We start from the raw sequence: 20,432 nt of genomic DNA on the forward strand, positions 1-20,432 counted from the left end.
GGGAGATTGAACTTTCTAATTACCTGAGAGGAGTTCTTTGATGTATTTAGAGCTTGGTTCTTTTAATGTATTTAGTTATTTAATGTAGTGACCTAGATCTAAAATTTTTTAGAAATTATCCCATTGAATCTTCAAGGATTTTATTTCTCTGAGCTTGTAGATTATCCACGTATCACCTCCAATCAAAATTGAAGTCTGGAACACATCATATTGGGTTGTGTAGGAGTTTGGACAAATAAGGCTTGATCTCGCCAGAAGATCACTGCTAGTAGGGTCTCAACGGTGGATTTGGCTTAAGAAGGGTGGAGGGAGATTGGGAAAGCTCAAGAATAAGAAATCTCTTGTTGGGAGAGTTTGGGAAGAGAAAAAACATAAAAAGTCCTTTCTAAAGAAACCCTAAGTTTCTATTTATACCTCCAACTCTATGATAGATGGCTTGGATCGATCCTAGGGTTAATTAGGAGGTGATTGAGCTCAATTGGCCAGGATTTGAGCCAATAGATCATTTAGAATGATTTAAATACAATAAATAGGTTTTACTTGAATTAAATGAGTCCAATTTGACCCAATAAGACTTGGGTTGACCAAGTCAAAGCTTGACTTGGTTAATTGAGTCAAAGGGGTAAGGGGTTGAGCCTAAGGTGACTTGAAATGGGTTTAAATTAGAATTATGCTCATTTAGGATTAATTAGGTCAACTTTGGTTGACCTGGTCAACTAAGTTAACACAGGGCATGGGTCTGAGCTCAACACACTTTATCTGACCCATAAAACCCAATGGAGGTGGGAAATTGAGCCAAGAAAGCTTTAAATGGATTTGAAATTATAAAAAGGAATTTGGCTCAATTTGGTTAATCTGAGTTGACCTGGTCAACCAGGTTAACCTAGAGCCTAGGTTTGGGCTCCACAGACTAGGCTTGACTCACTAAACTCAAGAGAAGTGTTCTTATGGTCTGGCTTGGTCAATTTGACCAAGTTAACCCCCTTGACCTAGGGTTTGTGGAAATTAATATCAACAATAGTATGCCCTGTTAGGACTCTAGCGACACACCAACACTATTAATTGAGTGGAGGCTTAATGATGATCAAATTATAACTTTTCTTTGAAGAGGAAATTATAAGAAATACATTAATGTACAGTAGAGAAGATGTCACTTGAATCCACTAATGATATTTGACCATTTTGAATTTTAGAATCGAGCAATGATGTATGAACTATCCGATGTTGTATGTTAGATTACTGCTCGATGATGTTAACTTATATGAAAGAGGTTGAGAGAATCTATCAATGATGTATGACATATCTGAGGTTGTATGTTAGAACACTGTTCGATGATGCTAACCTGCATGGAACAGGTCAAGAAAATTCACCAAAGATATATGATATATCTAAGGTTATATGTCAGAGCACTGCTCGATGAAGTTAACCTATATGAAAGAGGTCAAAAGAATCCACCAATGATGTATGACCAATTTGAAGTTATATATCATAGCACTGGTCAATAATGTTAACCTATATGAAAGAGGTCGAGAGAATCCATGAATGATGTATGACCTATCTGAGGTTGTATGTCATAACACTGCTCGATGATGTTAACTTGTATGGAAGAGGTTGAGAGAATCTACCAAGAATGTATGACTTATTCGAGGTTGTGTGTTAGAGCACTACTCGATGACATTAACTTATGTGGAAGAGGTCGAGAGAATTCACCATGGATGTATGACCTATCCGAGGTTATATGTTAGAGCACTGTTATATGACATTAATATGTATGAAAGAGGTCAAGAGAATCCACCAAGGATGTATGACCTATCCGAGGTTGTATGTCAGAGCACTACTCGATGATGTTAACTTGTATATAAGAGGTCGAATTAACTGCCCCTAGGATCAATTTTGCCTTTATTGGGAGGGGGCCAACATCACGTGTATCCTGAATAGAAGAAGAATGGTCCATCTTAAGACCGTTACTGCCTTTTTGAGGTCGATATTAAGACATTGCCCAAGGAGTAGAAGTCTAGTTAAGGACTTATGATTTATTGGAAGTATCCTTGCATTCGCTTGGAGTTTCCTCAAAATAGTTTCCCTAGATATCTTTTTGGATGTTGGAAGTATTGAAGGAATCTTCTTAACTACTATTGTTGTTAAAGTTGCCTCCCAAGTCCAATTTTAATTTATATAAAATTAATGCAACAATAGCTGATGCTAAGACATTGACATGAATAACCTTTTGAGGTTGGAGCAAAAATTACCCCATAGTAGGGAATTATGTTCTCACAGACGACGCCAAACTGTTATTTCCCGGAATATTCGAGGCGGTAATGAAATATAAAGTTTAATGTCTTAGCTTTGTACAAAGATCCAGCACACAAGTAGATAAAAGAGAGAGTGTAGCGTTCATGAGAGACACCAAAGTTTTTACTTGGAAACTCCTAAAAATGGAGAAAAATCATGGTGCCTGACCCAACTTGAATGAATACACTATTATTTGCAATCGATTACAAATGAAGCCCTTCCTTGGGGGGAAGGCCTTAGGTTGATGTAGCAAATGTGCATCATATTACATGGTGGGAATATGAAGAATTAGTATTGAAATGTTCATTTAGTTGACAGAACCATAATCATCGGGCGACGGAGGTCAAAAAGATAATAGTCTGGTGATAATGGTCGGAAGGACCATAATCGACAGGAGATATAGGTCAGAAAGACCGTTATCTGATGATGGAGGTTAGAAGGACCGTAATAGACGACGATGGTCATAAGGATCGTAGTAGGCATGAGACAGGGGTAAGAATGATTGTTGTCTAGCGATGGAGATCAAAAGGACCGTAGTAGGTGACGGAGGTCAGAATGACCAAAGTTGGCAGGAGACAGGGGTTAAGAAGATTATTGTATGATGATGGAGCTCGAAAGGATCATAGTAGGTGATGGAGGTTAGAAGGACCATAGTCGGCATGAGACAATGGTCATAAATGTCATAGTCGTAAGACAGTGGTACGATGGAAGTTCTCGTATTATTCGATGGTCTGGCAGAACTCCAACTTTTGTCGGTGGTCCGATGAAAGTTTAGGCCTTAATCAGTGGTCCGACAGTGGTTTGACAGAACTCCGACCTCAGACAGTGGTCCGGTATAACTCCAGCCTCATGCAGTAGTCCGACAGAACTCTGGTGTTGGGCAGTGGTCCAACGGAAGTCCGGTGAAAGGCGGTCGTTCGATGAAACTCCGACGTCGGGTGGTGGTCTGGCAGAACTCCGACGTCGGTTGGTGGTTAGGCAGAACTCTGGCGTCAGGTGGTGGTCTGACTGAACTCCAACGTCAGGTGGTGGTCCGACGAAAGTCCGGCTTCATACGGTGGTTATAATGGAAGTCCAATATTAGGTGGTGGTCCAGCAGAACTACTGTTTCAGGTGGTGGTCTGGAAGAACTCTGATGTCGTTCAGTGGTCCGGTAGAACTCTGTCGTCGCATGGTGGTTCGGTAGAACTTCGGGTGATGGTCGAGGAGCGAGGATGCAAGAGCGATCTCTTATCTCTCTCTTGATTCCTTTCTTGGGGTCCCCCTTTTATGAGAAAGGGGACTCTATTTATAGATTTTTTAGAGTGACATGACTTGTAAATAGATAGAAGATCATGGGTAATTTGGAGTGATTTAGATGGACGTCCGATGTTGATTCCCTTGAGCATAGACCATTTATTGGACATTTGAATGCCTTGGTGATTTCAGAATTTAGTGATCTATGGCTTGTTGGATTCGTCTCGTCGAGAGTCGCTCAATTCGACAATAAGCATGCCACGTTTGGAAACCGTTTGGTAATCCCAATTGTGGTTTGAACCTTCCAACAGCGCTTTGAATCCTTGATTTGAACACATTTGGGCTCGAATTAAGTCGATTTTGGTGTCGTTGGGTTCGTAATTCCGAGACGCTCAGTTTGGCCTTAAGTTTGCTGAAATCAAAGTTCATATGGTACCAATTTTAATTTTAGAAGTTTCCAACTTGATTTTGCCTCGAGATTCATGCCCGATCAAGATGATTTTTTTATGATGGATCGAGATTCATATTATTTCTAGAGTTGTGGATGTTCAAGTTATCAAATAAATACATAGATTCAAGTTCATCTGATTAGCCTTTACGGTATGCAAGTCAAGCTTGATTATCAATATATTCTAGGAAATAGATGCTCGCATTCTCCACATACACTAATTGAGGGAGCTAATCTAATATAATAAAATTTTGTATAATGGAGAGATTATTATGTGCAAAGTCTGAATTGAAGCGTCTGATTTTTGTGAGTGTGCATAGTAAAAGCACAATAATGAACAACAATTACGCTTTTACTACATGCACATAAAAATCGAACAATTTTATGGCTTCAACTCCACATGTAACAATCTCTTATGTAGAATGAATGCCTCAAATTTATTTCAAATCCAATAAAATTTTGGCTGAAAAGTAGACTTTTTTATCGACAATGCGGCCGCCAAATTCATTGGTGGATAATCGGTGGAAAAAGTCACTGGAATTTTCAACACTTGATCCACTAGTAAGCAACGGGAAATTATGGCGCCCGTAGACTCCAATAATGTTTCATATGGTTATCTGGTACTTTTTTAAAAAGTAGTTTTAAGAAACATCTATTTAAAAAGAGGAGTTTTCTAACGGAGAAATATATATAAAAAACTTTATGAAAATAGCAAAAGAATGAAAAAAATGTTGTTATTGAAAACGCGATTTGAAAAACCAAACAATAAAGAAGAAATAAATTTACAGTTTATAAATGAAAAAACACAAAAAAAAAGATCCACTCAAACTAGGCCTAAGTCTTCAAAGTTCTTGTGATTTGTAAAATCAGTAATAAATATTGATGGCCCCTTTTCACGGATAAGTTATTGAAATTTTGTTTATCATAATTTCCTAAGAAAAAATTGCTAGAAACCGGCACATAAAAGAGAAAGACATGTTCTCATGTGATTATCCATCAAAAAAAATAAAATAAAATAAAATAATGCACACGGCTTTTTATGCTTAGGAACAAGAGAAATTATTACATGCGTAGTCCAAACATAATTCTACGTCCGGATGGTGAGTGTATATAGTGGATACATACTGTGTACAAAAATATATAGTATGCTTTTGTAAACAATGTGTACAAATTATGTACACTTACATGTCCAAACGTAACTCTATGTCTGAAATCCGTACGTAATAATTTCTCTAGAAACAGGCCATCCAAGACATCACAACATAATATTGGTATAAAATGAGTCGTCATAATCACATAAATTTCCTGCAGTAAAATATGCAAATAGTTACAACATTTAAATATCATCACAATCTTATATACTTACATATATTCTCAGACTTTACAGAAGAAGAAAAAAAAAAAAATCCTGCTAGCATTCACATTACTGAGTTGGAGTTTGCAATGGAAGCTGCAACCATATGATTCAAGCTTAACCAACAAAATCAATAAAACCACAAAGTAGAAATTACATGTAAAGTCATAATCAGCAAATCAGATGTTTATAAATCTAAAACCTGAAAAGTCTAAATGACACATCATTTCCATCATATGTTCTTCAAAGAGAAAGAGTAGACAGTACTATCTACAGGATAGTAGTTTGAACTGTAAGCAAAACAGCCTATTCTGACCTGTGCAACAACAAATACAAGAAGATCCAAACCTAATCTGAAGCTCAATAAGCAATTAACTCGAGAGAACGAAAAAGGGGCGCGGCGCAGGTGTGACGAAAAAGGGTACAGGTAAATTTCAATAATTATTTTATACAAGGATTTGACTGATTGACACTTAAGGAAAATGCGGAAGATATGTAAATTGATGCTGCGGGGGTCGAAAGATTATTACGTGCAGCGTTCAGATTCATCCGGAGGAGAATCCGGAAGCGCCACGTCACCCGGGGACCGGTGCATCTGGGTGACGTGGAGCTTTTGGATTCGCCTCCGGACGGTTCGGACGCCGCACGTAATAATCTCTCGCGGGGGTCAAATATCAAATCCCGGCATGGCAAACTGCATGGCAAAAGCTTCTACTTGGTTGCGCAACTCCATGACATCCCTGTTGTTCTGCAGACCCTTCAAAAACTCATTTTGCAATTTACCGAGTTCCCTTTGTAGATTGCTTGCGATATAAGCAGCCCTAACAAGAAAATCAGAAATAAGCTCAAAGTCTTCCTCCAAGCAACCTCTTGTTGTCATTGCAGGAGAACCTGAAGTTAGAGGCATCAGAAAGTCAGATTTGGAAAAAAATATTTGGATTACTACACAAATCAAGAAAGAACATTGCAGAAAGTAATACCTATCCTGACTCCTGCAGAACAGATGGCACCATTATCGCCAAAAATTGGAGTTTTGTTCAGGCTGATATGGCAAGCCTCACATACTTTTTCGAAAGTTTTGCCTGCACAATATCAAACTTTGAGTCGAGAAATGCCGCAGGTTTTAATAACACTGCTTCAAGTAGCTTAAGAATTCATTCAGTTATGATCAAAGCAAAAAAAAAAAAGCAGAAAAAACTAATAAATAAGCATACAGAGGAGATAGGGGGACTAACGAATTAAAGCAAGCTTTGAGTTTTTTTTTTTTGTAGAGAATCAAAATTCATTAAAAAGGAAAAGCTTAAAATGCATATAGCTTAGGATTTTCTTGCATTTTTAGGAGTTTAATACCGCTTACTAAAGCTTAGAAGAACAATTTTCTTCGAGGTTTTATAGATATTCTCATTAGTTATTACAAAATCTTCCTGGTTATTATCAGTAAACCAATACTGAGAATACACAGAACATAAAACACCCAATTCATTCTAGTAATTCAAGCGATCATTTCTTCAATCTGTTTAAAATAAAGCATTTGAGATAGTTAGGTATCATAATTTTTTTGTTTCTAGGAAAAATGGACCATAATTTCAAAGATGCGAAGATAATATGAACAGCATGTACAACAATAATTTTTCCAACCGTGATTTACCCATTAAAGCACAGATATCATTTGACAACTTTGTACTTCACTTGCAGCCATGAACATAACGATTCAAAACCCAAAATAATATAGGATGGATAGTGAAGAATTATCCGCTTATTTTACATCCATAACTATTTTTATGCTCCTTTCATCCTAATATTTCTAAAAAAATACCATCCCTCAATTATAGATTGATGTGTAGCGTGAAAGGGGAAGCATGTTTCCTTTATAGAAACACTTTTTGATTTACTGGAATGTAGAAATGAGGCAACTTTTCACCTATAAAAATCCATTCTTGGGTTCGGGTGCTTTGCAACCAAAATTGTGTTTTCCAGTACAACGCCCCGGCTCTGCGTACTTAAGTGCCCCGGCACTATGTTCCTGAACGCCCCGATGCTGAACGACAGAGCAGAGCACCGCAGCGGTCGAGATATGACAACGCAGTTGGTGAAGTTAGAGCATGAGCCGCAACGCTGAATGTTTGAGCGCTACAACATTGAAAAATAGAGAGTGGTAGAGCTACAAGACGGACTGAACATTTATTTTTCTCATTTTTCTCAAGGGTTGCATCCCTTGGATGTTATAAATGTGAGAAGAGAAGCAAGAACAGAGTGGGAGTGGGAGAGAAGAGATATATGTACTTATATATGTTCTCATTTTTCTCAAGGGTTGCGTCCCTTGGATGTTATAAATGTGAGAAGAGAAGCAAGAACAGAGTGGGAGTGGGAGAGAAGAGATATATGTACTTATTTCCCCCAATTTTCATAGCGGATTTTTTGTTATTGTGTGGTTCCATGGTTTTTTTCCTAGTTTGAGTTTTTTCACATTAAATCCTGATATCTTTTACTTTTCCGCAGCTTTTATTTTCTTGCTTGTTTTGTTATTGTTGTGTTTACTCAATCTCCATCATCCCCAACACATTCAACAGTATGTATTGTTTGCAGAATGCAAACAATCTTTTGCTTATCAGAGATACAAGCCCTCCGTAAAAAAAATTTCCAACAATTGAGCCACAACGATTTATATCCATATACCTATTAATTCTATTCCCGTTAAACTGAGTCAACGGCCCCATAGGTGAACGTCATTATCTAAAAAATCATGGATGCACCTTTTCTATCATTTTACACTTTTGGGCGTAGTTTTATACCAAATGGTGCAATACAGAAAGATGCCATGGTGGGTAAGCAAAATAAAAAAAAATGTTTTTGAGTTTAGAAACAACAGACATCTGCAAGGCTGACAAAACTATAATGTGGGCACAGGTTTCCACCCTGACACCTTGCAACCCACGCAGCCAACCAAGCTCTTCAAAAAATAAGAATTGCAATCAGAGCTCGTTTGCTTGGTTTAATTTCAAATTTTAAGAGCAGAAAGTTCTTGTTGCCACAACAGGTTTGTCTTGCTCAGTAAAAACAAACTTGAGCTGCTTTGAAGTTTCATCAAACATGGTCAAAGATTGTCGAGGCTGGGTGGCATTTCACCAAAACCTTGTTCAGCTCTCGATGAGGCTCCATTAGATCCTCTAAGCCTAACTGAAGGTTAACTTGGCATCATCAGAGCTCATTGATGGCCAATTAATGTCTGCCAATGTTTTGCCAGTATAAGAAGCATAAGCATTAGTAACGTAAGGAGGCTGGGTGGTAATTTTATACAGGTCAAAATTCATGCTATTTGTAATTTCATCTTGACAAGTAAACAACTAAGCAATGAATTAGGATTTCAATCAAACATCTTTTCAATTATTCTATAATAGCAAATGAAACGCCTATATAATCTCTTAGAAGCACTTCCAACCATTTTAAAAGTAATTGATTTGACAATTAGAGATAGTACACATCCATATATCCAAACCTCATCTCCCTAAGAAAAAAAGCGATAAAATGCCTCATTTTCTTCATTGTGAGTTCTATTGCAGCAGGAAAGTATATCAAATATCTCTACAAATGTACATATAAAAATACAGTTCATGCTGAGGTCATTCTCCAATACCCAATTACTAGCATTTTAGTCTTACATGTCCTATAAAGGTTATCGTGTTTTTCATAAAATAGAACAATATAGTACATGACATGCATTTCCTACATTTATGGTGACAGTTTAAACATAACTGCTAAAAATACAATCAGCACCTTTAAAAGTAACATTGAAATAGAGTTAAAAGACTGAATTAGAAAAAAAAGGTGAAAATAAAGGAAAACAAGGTGATCACAACTTCTTTTCTTTTGCAAGAGTTTGAACCATGGATCTCTACTTTAGAGATCAAAATCAATATAAACTCATAATTGGGAGTGCTTTAACCAACTTGGTAAGCATGGACAGAAAATAAAAAATAAAGTATTCTACGAAGCTAATAAGAGTGCTTTAGGCATCCAAGCTGGTAATATAGACCTTCAAGATCGAGAGTATGGACATCAGCAAGCCTATGTGAAATGATTGAATTCCTTCCAAAGGTTTTGAGACTGATTGATTTGTTGTCCCATTGAAATACTACTCTTATACAAAATAAAAATCAAAGCAAGCGTCTACACACTAGGCAGATTATGACTTACAGTAGAAATGAAAACTTATAGAGTAACAATATAGCTAATGTTGTTTTCAACAACTACGAAGCAAGTGAATAAGAATTCAAATTAAAAACCTGCAGTTTGGGAAAAAGCCATATTCTAGGACGTAGACTTCAGTTTTGGTGTTCCATTAAAATGTACTGAATGGTAGCAATGGCCTATACCTTTTGCTTTCCTAATCAGAAGATAGGTAGAATGAGAGAAAACATAGAGTGACTGGTTGCAGAGCCATGCAAGTTTATGGCAGACACTTCACAGAACTTCAGGACAATATCTCCCCGTACTGGTTTCCCAAAAATCAATCTACATGTCATAACCCCCACTTCTCTCCCTCCCAGTGAAACCTAATTTTTGTATTCCCTCTTGCATGAGGCTTATCCATGCGATTGGGTCCCTTAAATACATCAAATGCTTCTCAAAATTCCATCATATATATCTTTAATAACATCAACCTTTGACACAACCTTTTCCATAATACATATCAAACTAATTCTCTTTAATCAAATGCTTCGAACATCAATAAAAATCACAAGAAAAAAGTTTTTTTTACTCTACATCTTTTTCATTAATTATCTTAGCACAAAAACCGCCTCCGTAGTAGATATACCCGATATAAAATAAATTTAATTTTCCAAAGTCGCTGTCAGATTCCTAAACCAAAGTTACATTCATTACTCTCCAAAATATCATTGTATGACTTCTAAGTTTGGTTCACCAATATTTACTAGAATCCTTACCAATTAGGAATCATAAAAATGATTCCAAAGTAATTGGGTCAAAGCTAATCATGATCATGATGAGAGGAAAAAAGTGCATCAATAAGGAGGAATATAGGCTCAGTTGTTGTCTACATAAAATAGAGAGAAATTTTTTTCAAAAAGTTAAATCGAACAATGTATAAGGAATGAAAAGGGGAGGTGGCAAACCAACGTCATGACTAGAAGTTGGGCAGAATAACTAGATAAACTAAAGCCAACAGCAACATGATACACTTCAAAGGAATTACGGTTGAAGAAAAATTCAAAAGCTAAGATAAATAGCCAATAATAATGACGCTGATGATGCAGATGTGTTATCTATTATTTCAAATTCTTAACATGAACTTTAATCTTTGTATTTCTTAATTAAAAAAAACTACATAATTTCTTCACATGGTTTTTAGAATTGGTATTCAACAACACTCTACAAATTTAAGACTTGATCATAAATTGCAGCTAAGTTTCCGAAAAAGAAAAAGGTCACCCCTCATAGTTCCAAGCCGCCAAACAAACTGATTAGAGATTTAGAGCAATTAAATTGAGATCTGATTTCTCCTTGTACTTAACAATTCCAATTCGAATAAGATAAGCGCATAATATGCTAGCTTTCTGAAAAAAAATTGATGCCTTAACTCAAATTCTTTTGCTTTAGTTTTGCCAAAAATAATCCCAGTAATACCTTGAAATCAACATAATTTCAAGTAACTAATTATGCTGGTTAGATCATACCCTGGCCAAAAATCTCAAGCTTGGTTTTGACAATACTAGATCAGGCAAGCAACAACCACTCCAGTCTGAATGTTTTTATCACGCCAAGTATATGCAAATTAATTCACACGCATTGAAAATGCAAAATTACTTAGGAAAGGTTTGCATCAAACCAACTTTTCCCGATAAACCTACTAAACTTAATATTTTCCTTTAATCTTTTCTATTTTCAACTATATTAGGATTAATTAAGAAATATATAATGAAAATGTAAACAGGCTGGATGCAATTAGGAAGAATTAAGAAAACAATCAAAACATGCCATAATGTACAAGTACTGAAAGAAACACTAAGGCTAGGAGCTAGAATTAATGAAAAAGCCTACTAAGCATAAGCATTAAAATAAATAAAATATTGCTCGAAATTCAGAAAGTTATAACTGAAAGCTATATTGGACCTTTGATGCAGGCAAAATAGGAATTGCAGGAAAAGAAAGATGCAGCAAGTTGAGGACGGCATTGAGGATGGGGATAATATTGTTGCTGCTGGTGATGATTAACAATACTTTTTAGAAATTGATAGATCTCTAATCCAACTGATTAGATTCAATGGAACATATGTTAATTAATATATACACTACTAATTAATCATACAAAGTTATGCTTACCACTCACATAGTGAGGTATATGGATAAAATATAATAGATAAATGACAAACAAAAGGCACCATGTTGGCTAGACTACTAAGAAAGATAGCTTATACCTCTAATGCACACGATAGCATCAGGCCATTTTCCGAGAACCATTTTATGACGCAATTCAGGGAGATTTAGAAACTTGATCTTCCATATCAAGAGAGGGAGTTCATAAATCTTCATAAAAAAAATAATTTGGGTAGGAATATCCCAAAAAATTAACAGATACAAATTTACATAAAAGAACATGACAACTGTCCGAAACCTGTACACTATATATTTGGGAGAGCGAAGCCAGAAAAGGGTATAGGCAAGCCTTAAACATATGTAAAAAAGTTTAGCATTTGGAAAATGAATCCACAACACATCTGTGTAAATACTCTGTATAATTATATCATTCTTCTTAATTCTATGTAAAAAAAAAAAAAAAAAAAAAACAATCAAATTTCATGTATCAAGAAGTCTGGGAAGATAGTTTCACACAAAAACTGATATCAAAATAACAGCTAAAATCATTTAAAGAAAGATAAGAATTTGAAGAAATTTAGATGATAACTACCTGCCAACCCAAAGGTTCTTAGATCCCAAAGTAACATATGGTTATCAGTGCCCCCAGTGACCAATCTGCATTTTCGTCTCAGCAAAGCAGCTGCTAATGCCTGTATATTTTTCTTGACTTGCTGGATATATGCTTTATATTCAGGAGTAGCCACCTGCTTCAGAGCGATAGCCAAAGCAGCAATATGGTTATTATGAGGCCCTCCTTGCATTGATGGGAAAACAGCAAAGTTTATTTTATCCTCAAAATCATATTGATCCACTTCATCTGCTTGGCATGGAGGTAATCCACGTTTCCTAGGCTTTTTCCCTTTCCTAATAAATATCATACCTCCTCTTGGTCCACGGAGGCTTTTGTGTGTCGTTGAAGTAACAATATCACAATAATCAAATGGACTTAGACATTCCTACAAAACAACAAAAGTATTATATGCATCATCATGTCAGTTTCTACAATCATTTTGAAAGCGATAACTATAAACAATGTGAAAGAACCAAATTAATTTATACTAAACCTTATCATTGCAATCTCCAATATGTAACAAAATAAAAACATTTCATAAGTTGGGCACAAGAAAACATCTCTAGTTGATATAAAAGATAATTCATCAAGTTCGACAATAAAACACCAAAAAGATAATAATTCAAGGACATCGCATAAAATCAACACAACTAAAGGAGGCAAAAATATGCAGACAAAAGTTAAATTGTAAGAAAATTTTATGAACAAAGGCACATAGGTTGATAGTTGTCAACAACTTTATAAATAGTATTGCACTATACACCGTTCAAGCCTATAACTTCCTTCTTAAGACAAATAACACATTTTTATAAGCATCATAGTTTCCCTTCAAAAAAATTAGCTTACAGATATGCCAATGGAATTAATATAAACTTTAATAAGAGAAATGGAATCAATCCACAGGACTGATTGCTCCTGGTTCCAAAAGAAAACAAATGAAAGATTTAAAACTACTTCCTAAAGAAACAAGAGTGAAGGCTACCAATTTGTTGCTACAAAAAACGTGATTAGCAGTCACATGACTCCTATCCTTCTATAAAGCTAAGTAATAAAGCATTGTAAACTCCATCTGCCAAATTAAAAGTAAGATTAATGGGCCTAGCTAATCCAATTAGCATGTAAGAAAGTGTTTCCCTTGGCACTTGTATTACATGTATTTCAAATAAACATTTAAAACCATCAAATAAAACTCCAAAGAATATGCTAAACTCTTTTTTTTAACTGAATTATCTAAAAAAAGCCATAGGAAATCGGTTCTATTTGTGACTGCGCTACATTCTAATAACTAATAAATTACATATGGGTCGTAATTGGATTTTAAATTTTAATAATAATGTTTAACAGATAAGAGTGACAAAAAATACAGCCATTGACTCAAAAATGGATTGTTACAGCACCATGTAAAGTTCTGCCGCCTAACCTAATCACATATCAGCATTTAATTACATGTAATTATCTTCTCAAGAGATAGCATATCTAGGTCTAGTCTTTTAAATTCTTTCAAATAAGCCATATTCTAACCAACAAAACATGCAATTTCTTTTTGTGAACAATCCAATGACAATCATTGACATCAAAAATAATTTCAAGAACTGGTCATCAAGATTATTCTCTATATAAGCCAGATTCTCTCTTTGCTTTTGCAATGATATTAGCTTACGGGTATTGTGAAACCTCCCAAAAGGAAAACTGGAGGCATTTGTAGGGAAGAAATGTTTTTATTTTAATTCATGCTTCACATGCAAAGGTTATTAATACTTGACATAACTTAGAAATTCAGATGATAACCAACTATGAATATATGGGAAAACATAAATTTAGGAAGTGAAAAACCAAATGGGGCCAAAGTTGAGCCTCATGCATCAATGGTCAACCCATATTCAACTTAGAAGCTTAAGCTTATAGGCTAGTCCAAACCGTTTGGCATTTCTATATCAACATATTTTTTTAATTATTCTATATAGAACTAAACAAATGCTCTCATGTGCCTTAATAATCTCCCACACACATAAGAGCTGTCAAATTGACCATCCATTCTACTCAAACGAAATCTTCTTGAATAGCATCACCAAAATCACACTCAACTATGTCGAGGCATTATGCAAGTCACCTTCTTTTGAAGGTTATTCACCATGGTGGAAAAGTTACCCATGGGAACCACAATTTGCATGAAACACCTAATCTAAGCCAAACCATCAACTCCAATACCACTTGATAGAGAATGACAAACAAAAAGAGGGCCAAGCTTAGGTCTAATATGCAAATGATTAAACTTATATTCAACATAGAATCTTAAGTCTCTAGTTGAGTGCTAACTAGTTAGCATTTCAATGCCAACCTATATTAAAACTATCTAACGTCGAACTAAATCTCACATAATTTAACAATAAATTCAACTACAAATAGTTGATGCTCAACTATGACTTGTTACAGTTTTAAGCTTTGTAAATACAGTTGAATAACTAAATCTAAGCCACTCATTGTTCAGCATAGAAGTTCTTTATAGACTCTTTCCATTTGAAGAAAAAAAAAAACACTGCAGAGTTGGATCGGTTATAAAATAATTTCCTAAAGACCCCCCCCAAAAAAAAGAAACTGTGTAGCAAGCAGATCATAACATCATGGCAGCAAATATTTGAATACAAGGAAGTTGACAACTCCATCCAGCTAGAACAGATAAAAAATTAACATATTATTTCAGGAGAAGAAACCAAACCTTGGCTGCCACAAGACCACTAATTTGGGCCATGTCACACATCAGTACAGCGCCACATTTATCAGCAATCTGCCTAAACTTGGCATAGTCCCACTCCCTTGGGTATGAGCTACCCCCACAAATCAGTATCTTTGGATGAAAATCCATTGCCCTCTCCTCAACCTTATCATAATCAATATACCCTGTTTGTGGATTAACCTTATAAGACAGGCTTTCGAAGAATATTGAAGCCCCTGATATCCTCTTACCACCTGGTGTCAAATATCCATGGCTCACATGCCCGCCTGACAGAGAATCCAACCCCATGATCCTATCCTTCGGCTGCAAAAGCCCTGTATAAACAGCAAAATTCGCAGATGTACAAGAATAAGGCTGAACATTAACGCTCCAACAATCGGGATCAAGACCAAACGCAACCAGTGCTCGTTCACAGCAAAGACGCTCAATCTGATCAATGTATTGATTGCCACCGTAGTACCTAGCCCCAGGCATACCCTCCGAGTACTTGTTCGTCAGATGGCTCCCTAGGGCATCAAGGACGGCCTGGCAAACAAAATTCTCCGAGGCAATGAGCTCGATCCCCTTGATCTGTCTCTGTCTCTCCTTCTCCATAATCTCATGCACATCTGGATCGGCCACTGACAAGGTCTGGTTCCCCCAAGAACGGACCACAGCCCTACGCGTATCGAGATCCGGCTCCACCAAAGCTCTCTTTGAAGGATGCAAAGAGGAAGAAGACGAGCATGAAGACAAGGATTCACCTCTTCGTTGCCGCTTAAGGCTCATCGGATATCCAAGGATACTGAATTCCTCCTCCCTCTGCCCGTCCACGGAATCTTCGCCGTCCTCGATCCCGACGGAGCCGCTCCACCGATTCTCCGATTGCTGGTCAAGCAGCTGCAGCGGGATCGGTCGCAGGCTCGCGTCAGTTTGAAGAGAGGAGACGTCGTCGGCAATCGGGGAGCGGTGCGCATGGAACCCAAGGGAGACGTCGTCGGCAATCGGTGAGCGGTGCGCATGGAACCCAAGCGAGAGGTTAGATTGAGATTGGGAGAGATCCATACCACGAGAAGTTGGAAAGAATAAACTCAGCCCTAAAGCTACAAGCTAGGAGCAGCAGCGACAGCGACAAAAACAGCGGAAGCAACGGAAGCAGCGGAATCGGAGGAATGTAGTGGGGAGGAAGAGCGTGTGGCGAGACGCCTCCATGAACGGTTAGGGTAGCAGATAGAATGTCTACGAGAATTCCACTGCTCGTCGCCGAGAAGGCAAGCCTTTATTAATGACAGCGAGGATGCACCTAGACGGAATTCGGGGACCGGGTGCGAAGGCCTAGACCGGATTCATTTTACGCATAGACAGGTACGATTCCGACTGGTAACGGGTTAGTCCGAACAAGGCATCATAGACCGTCCGAGTTCATCCTTCGTCGGACTGCTTGCATGCGTGCGTGTGGACAGTCAATGTGAAAATAATGCAAAGCTATTTTCTCATTTTTGTATTGTTTTCTTTGTAGCTGCACCTCAGAATTTCGTGATTATAAGCTTGTCTAATTGTTTATTTAGATAACTGAAGATTAATTTGGCTTTGTTTTTTGGGATATTTAGGTTAATTAAGATAAATTCATACACACAATACATACACAAGACTCGAACCCAAAACTTCTTTGTTGGTATCCTAAGCTCTCAACCAATAGACAAAGATGAGTTGTGTGTGGAGTTTTCCTTTTGATGAGCTCTCTCTATGTTAGGGTTAACAAATATAACTTAGTTTAGCATTGGTGTCTATCTAATTTTTGGTTCTATGCACTGCTCAACTCTTCTCTCGACAGTCATATCATTTATATTTGCCTTCTAACTTCGGTTGGATGATATCTATCTTTCCTCATGGAAATCTCTTTATTTGATATATTATCAAAAATCATATTGATCGGGCACGAATCTCGAAGCAAAATCAAGTTGGAAATTTCAAAAATTAAATTGGAGACCATATGAACTCCAATTTTAGCAAACTTATAGTCGAATTGAACGTCTCGAAAATAGGAACCCAACGACACCAAATTCGACTCAATCCGAGCCCAAATAGGTCCATATCAAAGACCCAAAGCGTATTTGGATGGTTCAAATCATAATTTGGATTACCAAACGGTTTCCGAACATGACATGCTTATAGTCGAATGGAGAGGCTTGACGACACGAATCCAACGAGCCCAAGATCATCAAATTCTGATATCATTAAGACATTCAAATGTCCAATAAATGGTCTATGATCAAGGGAATCAATACTTCTAATTTACCCTTGATCATCCTCTTATTTATTGGTCATGTCACACAAAAAACTATAAATAGACCCCTCATTTCTCATGAAAAAGGGGAGGAGGAGGGGAAGCAAGAAGGGAAAGGAAAGAAAAGATGAGAGAAAGATAAATAAGATATTTCCCTTGCCACCAAGTTCCTCCTTGACCACCTCCCGATCATCAACGGACTTTCATCAAACTTTTACCCAACGGCAAACTTCCGCCCGTCGCCAGATTTCTACCCGGTTCCGAACTTTCGCCGGTCGTCGGACTTCTGTTCGTCGTTAAACTTTTATCGGACTACTACATGACGACGGACTTCTGCCCGTCCCCGTATTTCTACTCAACGCCGGACTTCCGCCCTTCGTTGGACTTCTGCCCGTCGTTGGACTTCTTTATGTCGCCAAACTTTTATCAGACTTCTACTTGAAGCTGAACTTCCGACCGTCACAAGATTTTTACCTAGCGCCGAACTTTCATCCGTAGTCGGACTTCTGCCCATTGCCATACTTTCGTCAGACTTCTACCCAACTCCAAACTTCCATTCGTCACCGAATTTCTATTCGACACCGGACTTACGCACGTCGTCGGACTTCTCCCCATCGCTGGACTTTCGTCAGACTTTTACCCAATGCTGGACTTCCATCGGATTTCTATCTAACGCCAGACTTCCGTCCATCATTGAACTTCTGCTAGATGCTGGAGTTCCGCCCACCACCGAACTTCCGACCTCCGTTGCTAGCTAACTACGATCCTTCCGACCTCCGTCGCTAAGCGACTACGATCCTTCTGACCTCCTTCACCATACATAAATCTTTTTGACTATTGTCGCTTGCAGACTACTGTTTTTCAACCTACGTTGCCCGTCGATTATGGTTCTACCGACCAAACAAATATATTAATAGTGATTCTTTCAAGTCTCATCATGTAATAAACTTTATATGATGCATATTTACCACATCAAGCCAAGGCCTTCCCCCAATAAAGGGTCTCATTTGTAATTGAATGCAAATAATAGTTGATTCATTCAAACTGTTGTGGTTTTTCTCATTTTAAGGATTTTCCATGGAAAAAATCTTTGGTGTCTCTCATAAATGTTGCACCCTCTCCTTTATCTATATGCATGTTGGATCTACATACAAAAAAAGCTAAGATGTTAAACTTTATACTTCTCTACCGCCGTGAATATTCCATGACACAACATTATTTATTTCTAAATATTTTGATTGTGCATTGAAACTCTTTCTTTTAAACTCCCTTCTATCTAACCCTAAAAACTCAACATTTCTCTCTGTGTTAGCCAAACCTAACCAACATATTAGTGGTTAGATACTTTGGACCATGTACTTCTTTCCACTCTATTCAAGGAACCTTACTCTTCTTGTTTCACAAGACACTTGTTTGAACTAAAAAGAGGTGCTTATAAGTCAATTCCTCTTTTTCAGCAATTTCTTGGCTACTTTGTTCAAAAAAATAGTATGAAGTCATATTCTTTGTTAAATTAAAAATGAATATAAAAATTATGATATTATTTTATTGGCTATTCTTTTTACGAGCAAATTTATAATTAAATTTTAACTATTGCTATTAAATAAGTGTGAAAAATCAAAATTAATTTGGATCTCCTAATACTAAATAAAAGTAATTTTCCCCTATTTTAAGTTTGCTTGCAAAGAAGACTTTAAGATGTCCTAGATGTCTGATTTTTTATTTATCCTAGGAAATTGCCCCGCCCTTTTCTTATTATTGATCAAATTTTATGACCTCTCCCTCTCATAATAGAACTTTTATGAGATTTCAAAAATTGAGAGGAAAATTGATGTCCCTTTTAGTATTGGATTATCTCACTACTAATAGAACCCAAGCTAATTATCTCTACTCATCTATTATATAGCTTAATAATAGGAACCTTTATGGTGCTATTGGAAGCTTGAGCAAAAGAGTATGCCCAAGTCCAACCCCCATTAGAATGTCTCATTTTTGTTAGGCTTCTATAAATAGTTATAAATGATCACCACTCCATTGTTGTTATCATTACTATAGGAGATGATAAATAGCAAGGTGATACACATTGAATCTATATTGCTATGAGCATTGCAAACTATCAAATATAAACCCATAAAAATCTCCCATGCTCGATGAATGTCATATTGAGAAGGGAAGGTTGTAAGTGCTATCATTGGGTTTGAGCACATACAATCACCTCAATGTGTAGGTCCTCACTCTCAACATCTATTATAATAAGAGGATCTCATTTTCTCTCTTTCTTCTCTAGATAGGTTGAAGGCTATGTTAACATTGACACCTATTTCTTCTTCATCATCTACCCTTGGAGAGAAGTCATTTTCCTTTTCTTGATTTTCGCTATGGGGTCCAACTAGTGGCCTGGTGCTCAATGATAGGAGACGAACATTTTCTTTGATCCATGCAAGAAAACCTTTTAGAATATATGGTCGACCAAATCTCCAAACTCCACCTCAGTCAAATTCCATGGCTTCACACAAATCAACCGCCCTGCTTGATATGAGGTATTGCTCCCTCTACTGCAATACTGTCTCACATCAAATAAATAATTAAAAACAATTTTATAAAATCAATAAATATTCGTTAAATCAACTCAAAATTTGACACAATTAAACTGATTTAAGCTTGGTTGGAAAGAAAATCAAAATCTTTAATTCAGAGTTTAAATTGACAAGCTCAAACTCAACTCAATGCCACCTCCAACAATAATAACATCAAGCCTTTATCCCACTATGTGAAATCAACTACATGAATTCTTTTTTTTTTTTAATTGTATGTTAAGAGTCAAATTCTCATTTAAATCTAATAAATATAGGCCATTTCTAATATTTTCTAACTAAATCTTTTTAAGTTTATCTCTCTTTCTTGACATAAATCAAATCTAATACATCTATTCTTCTAACCGAGTTATCACAAAGCCGCCGTTTTAAGTGACCGAACCATCTAAGACAACTCTCTCTCTAATCTTATCTTCCACTAGAGCTACTCCAACCATTTTTCATATCTTGTTTCTAAGAGTAAAGCAACACATCCACCTAAGCATCGTCATCTATGCAACTCTTAACTTAATACTATGCTTCTCTTTTAATGGCCAACATTCTGCAGTATAAAACATTA

The 20,432-nt window shown here is 36.7% G+C and overlaps 1 protein-coding gene across 1 annotated transcript; it reads right to left on the minus strand.

Annotated features, from left to right (window-relative positions):
• Positions 1–5,437: 5,437 nt before the first annotated feature.
• Positions 5,438–16,257, minus strand: LOC110116639 (serine hydroxymethyltransferase 7-like). The gene is made up of 4 exons (XM_020850307.2): positions 14,996–16,257; positions 12,259–12,664; positions 6,311–6,412; positions 5,438–6,221 (listed from the first exon to the last, which is right to left on the minus strand). The coding sequence occupies exons 1-4, from the start codon at positions 16,055–16,057 to the stop codon at positions 5,998–6,000; spliced, it is 1,794 nt and encodes a 597-aa protein (XP_020705966.1). The 5' UTR covers positions 16,058–16,257; the 3' UTR covers positions 5,438–5,997.
• Between the last annotated feature and the right edge of the window lie 4,175 nt (positions 16,258–20,432).

This window comes from Dendrobium catenatum, unplaced genomic scaffold (genome assembly GCF_001605985.2).
Source record: "Dendrobium catenatum unplaced genomic scaffold, ASM160598v2 fragScaff_scaffold_1105, whole genome shotgun sequence".
Lineage (NCBI taxonomy): Eukaryota > Viridiplantae > Streptophyta > Magnoliopsida > Asparagales > Orchidaceae > Dendrobium > Dendrobium catenatum.

Excerpts from the sequence above, each read along its gene's own strand:
- LOC110116639 (XM_020850307.2), bottom strand. The coding sequence starts at position 16,057 with ATGGATCTCTCCCAATCTCAATCTAACCTCTCGCTTGGGTTCCATGCG. Across the intron at positions 6,413-12,258 it reads AAGAACCTTTGGGTTGGCAG|GCAAAACTTTCGAAAAAGTA; the intron begins GTAGTTATCATC and ends GATATTGTGCAG. Across the intron at positions 6,222-6,310 it reads TTCTGCAGGAGTCAGGATAG|GTTCTCCTGCAATGACAACA; the intron begins GTATTACTTTCT and ends CTCTAACTTCAG.